Source organism: Mus caroli, unplaced genomic scaffold (assembly GCF_978045245.1).
Source record: "Mus caroli unplaced genomic scaffold, Mus_caroli_1 scaffold_15, whole genome shotgun sequence".
Lineage (NCBI taxonomy): Eukaryota > Metazoa > Chordata > Mammalia > Rodentia > Muridae > Mus > Mus caroli.
Genome location: NW_028227270.1, coordinates 45212549 through 45226449, shown reverse-complemented (window position 1 = coordinate 45226449; position 13901 = coordinate 45212549). Strand labels below are relative to the sequence as shown.

Sequence of the window (13901 nt, the reverse complement as noted above, 5' to 3'; positions counted from 1 at the left end):
CACTAACATAGTAGAAATAGAACAAAGAGAGAATCTGATGAGCGTGTCTAGACCATCTCTGTCTGTCCTACTAAGTTCATGTAACATGGCGTATGGAGCTTCTAACTCTTCCCTATGGTATTGTGATCTTGTAGAGTGATCTTAGGGATTTAGAGAATGACTTGGACTATGATTTTCCTCTGATGTTAAAACCCGCCTACCACATAAGACTCTTACTTGCCTTATACCTCATTAAACACCGCTGGGGATGTGAAAACCTGTTCTTCAGTACTACCTTAAGTGAACTGGATAAGGTAATGTTTTTTTTTTTTTTGTCCAATGCAGTGCACTTTCAATATTAAAATTGGAAAATACTACATTCAAAGTGCCAAATCTGGGCTGGTGACATGGCTCAGTGGTTAAGAGCACTGACTGCTTTTCCAAAGATCCTGAGTTCAAATCCCAGCCACCACATGGTGTCTCACAACCATCGATAATGAGATGCCCTGTTCTGGTGTGTCTAAAGACAGCTACAGTATACTTACATACAATAATAAATAAATCTTTAAATCAAAAAAAAAAGAGCAAGAGTGTGCCTAGATCCATTTCTCTGTTCCTGGTATGAGGAACTGAATTATTTTTTTACAACATATAGAGCCACCAAGAGAAAATCATTGGTAAATTAAATCTTAAGAGGTTTAATTGGTTAGCTCCCCCCAGAAAGTATGAAATTTTATAAGAACTAATAAAAATTTTTTAAAATCCTGAATATAGTGTTGGAACTAATTTTGGTGGGTTATAATTTCAAATAATTTTACTTTAAGGTAAACGTGTTTTTTTTTTTTAAACCAAACATAACAAGATAAAACATAAGATAAAACAAAAACTATTGCATTAAGGCTGGACAATGTAACCGGACAGAAGGAAAAGAGCCCCAAGAGTGGGCACTAAGATGATAGCTGGTGTGTGTGTGTGTGTCCAACCCTGTGCTTGCTTCTTCATCCTCTGTGAGTTCATATGAGCTTTGCTTAGTTGATTCAGAGAGCCTTGTTTTGGTATTCTCCATCCTCTCTGGCCCTTAGACTCTTTCTTCCTCTTCTGCTGAGTTCTTTGAGCTCTGAGGGGAGGGATTTGATGGAGACATCTCAGTTAGAGCTGTTGTGTTCCAAGGGCTTGAAGAAAACATGTTTAAATTATAAATATAACTAAAAACCTCACATAACTCTTCAAGATTATTCAGTAATTTAGAAAAATTATCAAAGATCACTGGTATGTTCAAGATAAATTAGACGATTATTCTTAATAATACCATCAACTCAGTTCGTTTTGAGATACTGAAACAAGAAGAATTTATGTTATTTTTGTAAATATAGTCAGGATGAATATACAAATTAAAGATATTTGTGAATTTCCAGAAAGAATTCAGAATTCCGCTTCAGCTTTCACAATGTTGGGTTATTTAAACGAGCATCTGCAGCTGAAAAAGGAAGCCGCCGAGGCGTACCAGAGGTAGGCTTGTGCTCCTTTGGTCACTCACCATGTTGTCACTGCTCTTACTGTTTATAGTCTCTTCACAAAAGAACTAATGCGATTTTTGTCACCTTTCCTGGTCGTCATTGTAATACCTTGTGGAAGGTGGAAAGATGCAGTTCCAAGCTTTCAGCTGCATTTTGGGTTCCATTGCCTAGGGTGTGGGTCACAGATCAGGGCACAAAACAAATCCTCGAAGATTCTGTTTTAAAAAATCTATCCCCTGTAGTCAGACAGGTAATAACAACATGAATATTTGCTTGACTTACCTTATTATCTATCACATATTTGTTTGTGTAAATAAATGTTTGTTGGATACGGGGTGCCAAGCAGTGTCCTTGGCATGAAAAATTTATCAGGGAATTAAGATAAACAGAGGCCCTCATCTCATGGAACTCCTCAATGGGAGATACTCAATAAGCTAATAATATCTGGTTACTAACTGTTGCTAAGGAAGAATTAGAATAGGCTCTAGGGTCAGAGAAATGGGAAGGTGCATTTTATATTGAGTGATAGCAAGTACTCCCAAATGGAAGGAGTTTGCTATATTTAACACAAAAAAAAACCCATGTACTAGAGTGTAGTGACTATCCTAGAGACTGGTAGGAAATGAAACAAACTATTTTTCCTTTATAAGGTTAAGTCAGCATGAAAATAACTATTCATTTCATGAGTAACTACTAAATAACTACTAAAAGAGCTGATTGCCTAGCTTTAAGGCACACCACTATTTCAGATGTAAGTAAATATTCAGAAGATATGAAGTATCCCAAATAATTAACTACATTCTTTTGCGAATTCCCATATAGTTCAAAGTAATAATCACTAGATGGTATTGGAGGTTATACAATGATGTTATTTTTTTCAGTTGCTGGAAGGTTTACTAAGAAAACAACAAAACAAAACAACCCCCCACAATTTTCTTATTACAATGTCAGTAAACTTAGAGTAAATAAAATATAGAGTATAGCAGTTAACACATAAAACTAGACAGCTCACAGTGTTTGCTTCTTTTTTTTTTTTTACTACACTCTTGTTATTGTAGACGTTGCTGACTCTGACATCACCAAGCTTCAGTCCCATGAATACGTACCACTCCTTTTTAACTGACCACAGCAACTATTATATGTTGTGATATTTGAGGCTTGAAGCATAAATAGTACATAAATTTAATCAGAAGTGTAGTTTTAATTTTTGTAGCATTTATGTTTTTTGAACAAGTTGTTTTTCATGCAACATCAAGTAGATTAAAACAAACAAACAAACAAAAAAACCTTTTTTGATATTTCTCCTGACAGACTCTTTTTAAAGAGAAAAGAAAGAAATCATTAAAAGAATAAAGTTAGCTTTTAGGACATTTCCCTCCTTGCCTACAGAGAACACAGTGGGAGAAGAAAAGGTTGGCTTTAGCTCTTGGTAAATGTAGTCTAAGCGCAGCGGGACCTCTTATCTTTTCTGTCAACGCATTGTCTTTTAGTGTTTCTGTGTGGAGATCGTCAGAGCACATGAAAGCATTCAATTTTTCTGCCTTCCTACATAAGTATTTTTAAGAGTGTCTTCTGTAAATATTGGTGTGTCAAAATATAACATGGATATGGTCATTGCTTATGTTTCGATTACATATTTTAGAATATTTATAACTCACATGCAATAATAAATGTCTTGTGAAAAAAGAGTAAGTATGTTACATTTTACTGACAACCTAAAATTTAAATATATTTATGTGCCTTTGTGGTATAAACTTACTGAAATATGAATAAGTGGCCATTAATAGCATTAAAGAATTAGTAGAATTGAAACAAATGAATATAAATCTATGGATATAGGTCAGGAGGAATATGTAAAATAAAATGTTGCACATACAGAATTCAAAATACCTTGTTTTTGTTTTTTGTTTTTTTTTTTAAGGGCAACTGCACTGTTACGTTCTGCTGAAGACCAACATACTTATAATGTTGCAGTAAGAAACTGGGGTAGATTGTTATGGTAAGGATGTTTTTCCTCATGAATTCTATGAATCTGTGTCTTAGGGAAAATCTTGTCCCTGCAGATGGGAAGAGTAGTATCCAGAACCCTGGAATACCTTACTCCACGGGCCAGAATGTGTTAAACTTTCTGTACTCTTAACAACTAGCCTGAGTGTGCCTTCTGAAGAGTGACTCTTGGAGCCCATGTTTTATGGACTGGATAGAGGACCAATTCTCGAATAGAAGCCTACTTAACTAGTTGGGGAATGGGGGGAATTTGGATTGGTTGTATATTTAAATTGGAAATAAATATTATGGTCTAGGAGCTCCTTTGATATAGTACAGAAAGTTCAGGACATGTAGCTAGGCTTCCCTTAGGTTCTCTCAGTCTGCTGACTGAAAAGAACAGGCAGACAGTTGCTTTAAGGGGTTGAGGCTAGCCCCCTAGCTAGCCCACCTAGCACAGATGGCTAGGGAGAGGGTTTATGACTCATGGCTGAGTTCTTAGATCTATAGTTGCCCTAAATTTGAATGGTCTCGTTTGAAGCATTAAATTGCAGCTTGGTACTTTTGGGTCAGTCTTTACCTCTCCTAAGGAGCTGCACATGGAGGCATGAGGTAGCCAGTTCTTCCTGTCCCCACCATAACTTAAGCAAGTCCATTCATGAGAAATTTTGCTGGTTGCCTATTAAGTTTTTTTAAACTCTTATATTTTAGTAGTTGGTAGAATTAACTCTGTTTTGTTGAAGTAGAGGATATCTAGTATAAAAAACAAGCATTTCATCTTCTTAAGTTTGATGTTTCATATAGACTATCTTTGAAGAAAATATTACATTCTATAGAAAATTTGCCATTTATTTTCTTTTAAGAAAAAGAATTATTTATTTTTATTTCATGTGTCTATGTGAGTATCTGTATGTATGTATGTATGTATGTATGTATGTATGTATGTATGTGAAACATGTGTGTCTGATGCCTAGAGGTGCCAGAAAGGGTTTGGAGCACTTGTAACCTGAGTTAATAGACTGTCCTGAGCCACCGAGAGTGGGTGCTAGGCACTGCCATGGGTCTAGAGAGCAGTGTATGCTTTAACCACCGAGCATCTCTTTAGTCCCCATTTGGTTTTATTTGGAAATATCTTGAACATAGATGCTCATGGTACACAAGAAGCTATAGTGTGTAAGTTGTTGAGTAGCCACCACTCATGTGTAACATGTTAATAATCTGTCAGCTGGCTTCAAGTTTCTGTTTCAAAGACAAAGCCATAATGGTGATATCCCCTTCCTCCTTTCCCTTACTCTTCTCTCCCTATACATTTCTGAAATTTTTCATTTAAAGAAGTATATATGTACATATTTACAAATAATCTATCAAAGGATAGCCTTCTTTTAAAATTGGAGCTTAGTTGTACTATGTTTTATATTTATAAACTCATATTTGAAGCAAAGGTTGCTTGGATTTTTAACTTCCATTTATAGCTTCAAAGATTAATATGGTGTTTAAAAATATTTCTATAACATTTATAAGAAACTTTTAGATTATAGTGATAAGTACCAGAAGAGTCTCAGAAATATTAATTTAGATAAGACTTGGGGTGGGAGAGTTGGCTCAGCAATTTAGAGTGCTCACTGCTCCTCCAGAGGTCCTGAGTTTGGTTTCCAGCACCTACGTGAGGCAGCTTACAACCACCTATAACTCAAGCTTCTAGGGATCCGATACCCTCTTCCAGCCTCTACTGTCACCCACATGCATGTGACATAGACTCACACAGACAGACAGACACACAAATACATAAATGAAAGATATTGTTAGGTGATGTCAGGTGACTTTATGTGACTTCATGGAAGATAAACAGCCAGCTATTTCACTATTATGATCCCTAATGCATGTTAGTTTTTCTGACTATATATTGAAATACAAAACAATAAAAATTTCTCGGAATTTTATTTTGTCAATATGCCATCCAAAGAATGGCTGTATAGGTAAATTGTTTGTAGGAAGGCTAGGTTTTCACTCTTGACTAAATATTTATAACTTACTGAAGAATCTAGATCCATACTCTTAGGGTAATATTTAACTAACATAGTAAATGTAAAAATTAGATATTTTTTAATAAAAGCCAACCTGAAATTGTTCTTATAATGGGATTTAAGTAATGTTTGTGAAGAAAAAACAAAGTGTTTAAGAGAGTAACTAGAATTTTGCAGAGCCATTCATTTTCACATATAATTTATGAGGTGCAGTCAGATCCACTCTATTTATGTGTGCCTTCTACTTTAATTCTTTTCAACAACTTGAGCAGTAATGTATTTTATTTGCCAAATTACTATAACAAAAGGACATGTAGTTAAGTCATTAAATGTAGTCGAGTGAATAAGTCTGAATATTTTTGTATAACCAAAATTAACATTTTTATTTTACAAGTAAGTTGTGCTTCCTTCTTAGCTCCATTGGTGACTATGACAGAGCTATCCAGGCCTTTAAGTCGACGCCCCTTGTGGAGCTGGAGGACATCATTGGGTTTGCACTGGCATTGTTTATGAAGGGCCTATATAAAGAGAGCGGCTCAGGCAAGTAATCATGCCCCTTGAACTTTGTCAGAGAAATAGGATACAGGGATTGTGGTAGGGTTGCAGGACTTTATTTAGTTCACTCGTTAAAATTTTAAAAATTTATATGTGTCAGTTCATGTATGTTAGTTCACGATTGTATGCCTAATGTCCTTGGAGGCCAGAAGAGAACACTGGAGTTATAGATAGTTGTGAGCTACTGTGTGGATGCTGGGAATTGAACCTTGATCCTCTAGAAGAGCAGCCCATGCTCTTAACTGCTAAACCGTATCTCCAGCTCTGGGGTTGCAGTGTTTACTAAAATGTGACTAGGAGTCAGGAGCCATAAAACACCATCTCACTAGTGTGGGATGATGATGAATAACCCTAATGAAGAAATTAAAGGGAGCGTCAGTTGGACGTTTGAGGAGGCTGAGGCACAGGTCTTCATGGTGGATGTGTAAGTTGGCATTTGAGAACAGATACTTACTATTCTATACTGCTTAAATGAAATTCTTTTGATAAGCAAAAGCCCTAGCTTTTGTTAGTAATTTATTTTTATTTTTCCAAAAAATTTAACTGAAGAAATTCTGATAAACATGGGCTCTGCCAATATGTATACAGTACACTTAAATATTACCTGGTTGGTGAAGGTGATGATCTGTAGTAGGAGTGTGATCAGACATTCGTGTTTCCCAGTCTTCTTTTCTACCTAAGGTGACCTCAATGTCTATTCTGTAGCCAGAGGTGGGGATTGTCACTTCTAACAAACATAAAGCTATCTTCAGAGTTACTTTGGAATAGCCAAACCATGGGAGGTTTCATTCTGTCTGCTTGAAAACAAGAGAACCAGGAAGAAGGAATTTCTGTTAGATCTGTTTTGAAAAGTGGATTAGGGAGGGGAAAATGCCATGTTCTGTTAGTTAGAATCACTTTTATATTTTGTTTCTTGTCCTCTTCTTTGTAATAGCCTATGAGAGAGCCTTGACTGTTTGTAAATCAGAGCAAGACAAAGCTCACATCTTGACAGCTATGGCAATAATGGAATATAAACAAGGGAAAATGGATGCAGCCAAGTCATTTCTCTTCAAATGGTATGTATAGCTGGCTTTAACACTTACCAGTCAGATCCTGAAAGTCTTTAAGATGAGATTTGAACAATGTAAAATAAGTTTTAAATGTTTTAGGAACTTTTAAGTACATGGAAGGAGTTGGACCTCCCTTGTTCTAAGTTGACAATCACAGGTGGAGTCAACTCTCATGGCTTAATTCATAGCTTTGCCTCTGTCCAATATTGCTTATTTATTATCAAGAATAATTGACCACATGGACCATAAATCTTTAGTGAAAGGAATCATGAGCTGACTCTGTTCGATTGCTGAGATCCTCAAAAAAGGCTCTCCTCCTCCCACCCTTCGTCTTCAAGTTAATCTAAGGGAGGAAGAAAAGGTTCATTTAAAGTATCTTTAAAGATACCTGTGGAACTAACATAGTTCTGGTTTCAGAACAAGTTAACATGAGCTGGAATAGTGCAGTTATTTATACCGTACTTGTTGAGTTCTTGAAGCTTGTTTGTTTTGTTTTAGAAGATTGGCTGCAATTCTTCAGGAGCAGTAGATGGCTAATACAGACTATTAGAAAGTGTTTATCAATGAGGTTTGCTGAGCTTGTGAGTGGTACGAATCCTCACAGGACAGAAGGCCCCTCCCCGCTTCAGGAAGAGTCTGGTTCCACTACCATACATAGATGCTCTCCTTGGTTTCTGTGACAAGGAACAGCACATTGCTTCCATAGCTGCCCCTCAGTCCCAAAGGGAGGAATGTCTGTTACACTGAAAATCTCTTACCTGGTCTGCACTGTCCTTGACTGCTTGATGTGCCATGATGAGAAGAGACCCTTGGAACCTATATATACAAAAATGAAGAGGTTTCTGACCCTCTAAGCAGTGAGGGAAAGTGATAAGACCTGAAAATGGCTTCCAGTTTCAACTCTGTGTGACTTTGCTGGGAAGGGCTGAGAACCCATTCTCTAGTGCCAGCCCTAGGGGCCCTGGGTCTCCTTTCTTCTTCAGCTAGAAGCATGCAAGGTCAGGTTCTGTGCTGAGGAGACCAGGGAACGTCCTCAGTCTCTCAGCTGTAGCTCCTCTGTCAGAGAGAGCCTCCTGCTACCTGCCACCCACCTGACCCATGCTGTACTAAAACCTGGTGCTTCTGGTGTTTGTGGTCCCTGTCACTACTGTGGGACTGCAGTGCTTTTCTGACACTTTGTTCTACCACAAAGCAGCTGCCCCTCCTTAGTTCACTTCTGACCTTCCTTTAATTAAATAGAGCTTTATTAAAACTAAACATTTTACTAAAATTGTTCTCATTATCTACCTAATACTGAGACTCAAAGAGGCTAATTTATATGTTTCTAAAACATAGACGTAATGACTTGAAATGAGATTTGTCAATTTATGCTATGAAAGACCATTGTTATTTTGCTCCTCTCAGATAATTCTTATATTTAAATGTAAAGAATTCTTTTTATTTTAAGCACAAAATTGGCTTATTTTAATGAATGTTTAAGTAAATAGCTTTTTGTACTAAGTAAAACATCTTGATAGATATTAGACTACTGTACTAATGGCTAACAGACTATTAAATATTTATTTATAGCTCTATTTTAAAGGAACCAACTGCAGAAAGTCTTCAAGCACTGTGTGCTCTAGGGTTGGCAATGCACGATGCCACACTGTCAAAAGCAGCACTGAATGAGTTACTGAAGCATATCAAACGCAAAAACGATTATCACAGCTGCCTTCTTACGGCAGCAATTTATGCACTACAGGGCCGCAGTGTGGCAGTACAAAGACAAGCGGCCAAGGCTGTGCACAGGTGAGTCTGCATCTGGGGACTAGTTGTATTTGATGGGATTATGTTCAGCTTTTAGGCTTTACTAAGATGATTGAATGAAATATACCTCTCGTTTTGGAAATCAGACTGCTTGTTATTTTGATCAGTTGATGAATTTTTCCTTCTTTGGGAGAAGCTTCAATTATTTTGACATCAAAGTCTATAATTCCTGTTTGTAATATTGTCAGTTCATTAACTGATCCATATCAACACATATCTAAGAGTTCCAAGACAGCCAAGGCTATTCAGAGAGACCCTGACTCAACAAACCAAAACAAACCAAAATAAACACACAAACAACAGCAAGCCAAAATGATATTTTACAGGAATTATTTTTATTTTCATATGTTGTAGCTTTAATTTATTTTCCTTTCTTCATTTATTCATATTAATAACATTTATTTCTGAGGGGGGTGAGTGAGATACACATAAGTAGCATGTACTTTCCAGAATGGGAGGACAATTATGGCATTCACTTCTCTCCTAGCTTATATGGTTAACCCATATGGTTCCCATATGGTTAAAGTTTCCATACATCAGAGGTTTTCAACCTATGGCTCACAACCAATTTGGCAAATCTCTGTCTTCAAAAATATTTACATTAAGACTCACAACAACACCAAATTTACCTTTATTTAAAGTAGCAACAAAATAATTTTACTGTGGGGTGGGAGGGTCATTGCACCATGAGGAATTGTATGGTAGGATTGAGAGCCTCAATCACAGGTCAGGTTAAGTGCCTTAACCCACTGAGCCATCTCTCTGGCTGGACTCAAAGAATTAATATGAACTATTTCTCTTAGAGTTCCATCCTCCTGTTGTGTAATGGAGTTCTTACTATGCCTTTAAAATTCTTTGTAGTTCTTCTGAACACACATGCTGTGTTTCCTTAGCTATTTTTATTTGTCTCATAATTTTATCACCATGCTACTGTTTTCCTTCATGTTTTAGTTTGTTTTCTAAAAATTTAAGGTATTTTCAGTTAAACATGAGCAATTAATATGATCTTGCTTAGATGTCTAAAACATTTTAAGCTTAAAATATTTGCTGTGCCTTTTGTGGTTAAAGTAACTCCCATCTTTAAGGCAAGCATTTTTATGTTCCCTCTAGTAACCCTGCTGACCCTGCTCTTTGGTCTTTGCTTTCTCGAATTGTTGCTCAGTACACACATCGGAGCGCAAAGGTGAGTAATGCCTATAATTCTAACCAGTAGCCAGTGGTGTGTTAAATATATATGCGTCTGTATATTGTTACACGTGTGTGTGTGTATATACTTGTATATGCACAGAGAGAGACCACACACACACACAGAGACAGTGAGAGCGTGAGAGAACATGAGAGTGAGCTTCACTGTGTGACTCTGGCTGGCCTGGAATTTCCTATGTTGACTAGGGTGAATTCAGACTTACAGAGTCTGCCTACCTTTCTTTTTTTTTTTTTTTTTTTTTTTGGTTTTTCGAGACAGGGTTTCTCTGTGTAGCCCTGGCTGTCCTGGAACTCACTCTGTAGACCAGGCTGGCCTCGAACTCAGAAATCCGCCTGCCTCTGCCTCCCAAGTGCTGGGATTAAAGGCGTGCGCCACCAACGCCCGGCTTACCTTTCTTTTTTGAATGTTGGAATTAACGGCATCAGCCACCACACCCACACCCACCTTAAATATATTTTTAAAATACAGCAATTTTCCTAAAAAAATTATAAGTACAATGAAGAAAACATGCTCATTTAATCAATGATGATTTGCACAAATACTAGCCTGAGTACCCTCCATCTACTTACAAACTGCTGTGAATATTACAAAGTAAGAGTTCCATCCTACAGCTGTATAATCTGGTTCATCCCATGCCTTTAAAGTTCTTTGCCTAAAATTGTTCTGAAAATACACAGATTATCTCAATGCCTATCTGAATAATTAACATGCATAACAAATAAGTATTAGGGATTATATTTTTAAATTCCAAAAGATGATTTTATTTAAAAACTGTCTAAAGATAAATAATAATACAAACATTGCTAATGTCTAAAAATCTCAATATAAGCATGAAATCACTGGCATTTTGTAAGTGATTATATACTGTATTTTAGTCATAATTTTAAGATATCTATATTTTATTAGTTTCTGCTATTAATATTTCCTTTCTTTTTCATTTAAGTGGCTGGCAAATAATAGCAACCCCTAATTTGTTTTGAAAACATGTTTAGTAATAATTTTGATACTTAGCGTCTTTGTAGATGTGTTTCTATTGTCCATTGGTCTCCTGATCTTCATTCACAATGACTTTATGTCTTACACTGATGGTATCTTCTGCAACATCATATGCAGACATAATTTGAACCTCAGGATTAAAATAGCTTCATATGAAAGAGTTTGTACTCGTTTCTGTGAGATGTTTTACAGCCACATTTATAATTGGGGCTCTGTGTTAACACAGTTATTCTGTGCCTGGGTCTCATGATCCTGAAGAGGTTCAGCAGTTCTCAAGGCTTCCTATATACACCCTCCGTGTGGGAGTTCTGGGCTTGTCCCATTGGCAGATGAGCCTCAGTATTGGGATCCACAAATGGCACAAATGCTCTATCTGTTTCTAGGTTCTGCCCCTTTAACTTTCAGTTTGAGCTTGATAAATCCTTAATAGCTTGTCAGTTATTCAATACTTTTAGGAATATGTTTTAAAATATTTCTCAGTGCTTCTCAGACGTTCCCAGGCTGTGTGTTGGCATCACCTAGTAGTATTAAATGCAGGTTGTAATTTAGCAAGGCTGAGACAGTGCTGAGAGTCTATGTTTCTAACAGCCTCCCAGGCGACGTCCGTGCTCCTAATTCACAGGCCATTTGTGTAATGGGCTCTAAGCTATTTTGATAGGAAGCATTGGACACTTGAGTGAATTGTTTATTGTGTGAGAGTTACTCTGGTACCCTTGGGTGTGTATGTTAAACAGTAGTATAAAGTAATGACTGTTCACTTTCTAGAGAAGGAAGAGTAAGGTTAAGTAACAGGAAAATCATGGTTGTCGGTGGTTTTCAGTACACTCTAACTCTGGAGTCTCCACACTCTGCTATGCTGCCTTTTTCTTTTTCTTTTTTTTTTTTTAATTGGGTATTTATTTCATTTACATTTCCAATGCTATCCCAAAAGTCCCCCACATGCTCCCCCACCCACTCTCCCACCCACCCACTCCCATTTCTTGGCCCTGGCATTCCCCTGTACTGAGGCATATAAAGTTTGCACAACCAATGGGCCTCTCTTTCCATTGATGCTGCCTTTTTCTTAATCCATCTTTATTTTATATTCACATACCTTCAAAGCTTTATTTCAGCATTCTGTATGTGAAGCCCAATGCACATGTGATATAAAATCTAAGGTGTAAAATACATGTGATGAAACCATTGCATTTGCTGCTGATATTTTTGAGACAGTCTTACATAGCCCAGGCTGGCCTTGAATTCATGGTAATCCTTCTGCCTCAGCATTCTGAGTGTTAAGATTACAGCATGAACCACCATGTCTGGCAAAAATCATTCTTCTAATTTACTTTTTTTTTTTTTTTTTAAGGTAAAGTGTTCAACATTGAATTTAAAATTTTTAGATTTTTTTTAAGCAATTGAATTGCTTATTGAAACAATAAGTAGTTTTCTCACATAGGATCATTTAATATTAAGGACTATAGAGGTTTGAAGAATTCTGTTTTCTGTCTTTGATTTTAGTCATTGGAAAGGAAGTCAGAACAGGAACTTAAGCAGTGAAGGAAACTTAGAGGCAGGAGCTGAGGGAGAGGTCATGGAGGATGCTCGGTACTGTCTTGCTCCTGTGGCTTGATCAGTCTGCTCGCTTACAGAACCCAGGATCACTAGCCCAAGGATGGGACCACCCACAGTGGGCTGGTGGGGCCCTCCCCTAACAATCACTAATTAAGAAACTGTCCCACAGGCTTGCCTATGGGCTGATCTTATGGTGGCCATATTATTTGGTTATTATTATTATTATTGATCTTATGTTCTTACTTGTGGCTCCCTCCTCCCAGATGACTCTTGTTTGTATCAGGTTGACATCAAACCAACCAGCATACACTCCTTCACTTTTGATTATGTTTTTGTGCAGTCATCCAGCACAAAAATGTAAAAATTCAATGACAGAGTGAAAACTATAAAACAGTTAGCTTTCTGTTCTTCTCCCTACTCATGGGTCCTTGTCCTGTATTCTCTCCTGTCTCACTGATAGCATCCAGCTTCTCCCTTCTGTGTGGTCTACTGTACACACCTGTACATTTGTTTACACACACGTGTACATTGCAGACGGATCCACATACACTGGAGAATGTTTTTCCTTTCCTTTTGAGATAGAGTGGTATTCTAAGTCCACTCATTTTCCTGAAAAATTTGTGATTCCATTGTTCTTGAGAGCTAAGCAGTATTCCATTACATCTGTCTGTTTATCTGTTTTTCTTTCCATCCTTCTATGCATCCATCCATTTATCTATGTATCTGTCACATTTTTATTATCAGTTTGTTGATTTACAGCTAGGTATGTGAGCTGTGCTGGTTTATATTCGCTACCATTCATCTCACTTTCTTTCTCCTGTTCTTTCTTTGAGCATGTTTATGTTGTTAGGCAGTACGTGCGTTTACTCCGTGCCTCTACAAAATCATCTTAATTTTGAGCTTTTTGTATTATAATAACAAAAGTGAAATGATCAAAGTAGACAGATTTTCTTTCTTAAAACTCTAATAATATATTGATATTTACAGAATTTACAAGTGTAAATTTGCTGAAAACTGAACTTCTCAAATGATTTGCAGGGAAGATTTTATCATTCTTACTGTTTCATGAAAAGCTCTGCATTTGTCTAAATAATATGTTTTGTTGTAGGGAGGTGCTGTAGCTGGCAGTGTGGCTCATATTCTGGATTTGAATCATGGAAAGGTTAGTTTTTACTCTCATACAAGGGAAATATTTAGCTTGTTAAATAGTATTAATGAGTCAGAA

General features: G+C 36.9%; 1 protein-coding gene across 5 annotated transcripts in view; it reads left to right on the top strand.

The window, feature by feature from the left end:
* Skic3 (SKI3 subunit of superkiller complex) overlaps positions 1 to 13901 on the top strand; it is an 87110-nt gene that overhangs the window by 44062 nt on the left and 29147 nt on the right. For all 5 annotated transcript variants that reach the window (XM_029468331.2, XM_021180671.3, XM_029468334.2 and 2 more), the window contains 7 exons: positions 1395 to 1488; positions 3418 to 3495; positions 5922 to 6046; positions 6996 to 7119; positions 8683 to 8901; positions 10030 to 10102; positions 13785 to 13838. In XM_029468331.2, the coding sequence (XP_029324191.1) occupies positions 1395 to 1488; positions 3418 to 3495; positions 5922 to 6046; positions 6996 to 7119; positions 8683 to 8901; positions 10030 to 10102; positions 13785 to 13838 (767 nt within the window). The remainder of the gene's footprint in view (positions 1 to 1394; positions 1489 to 3417; positions 3496 to 5921; positions 6047 to 6995; positions 7120 to 8682; positions 8902 to 10029; positions 10103 to 13784; positions 13839 to 13901) is intronic.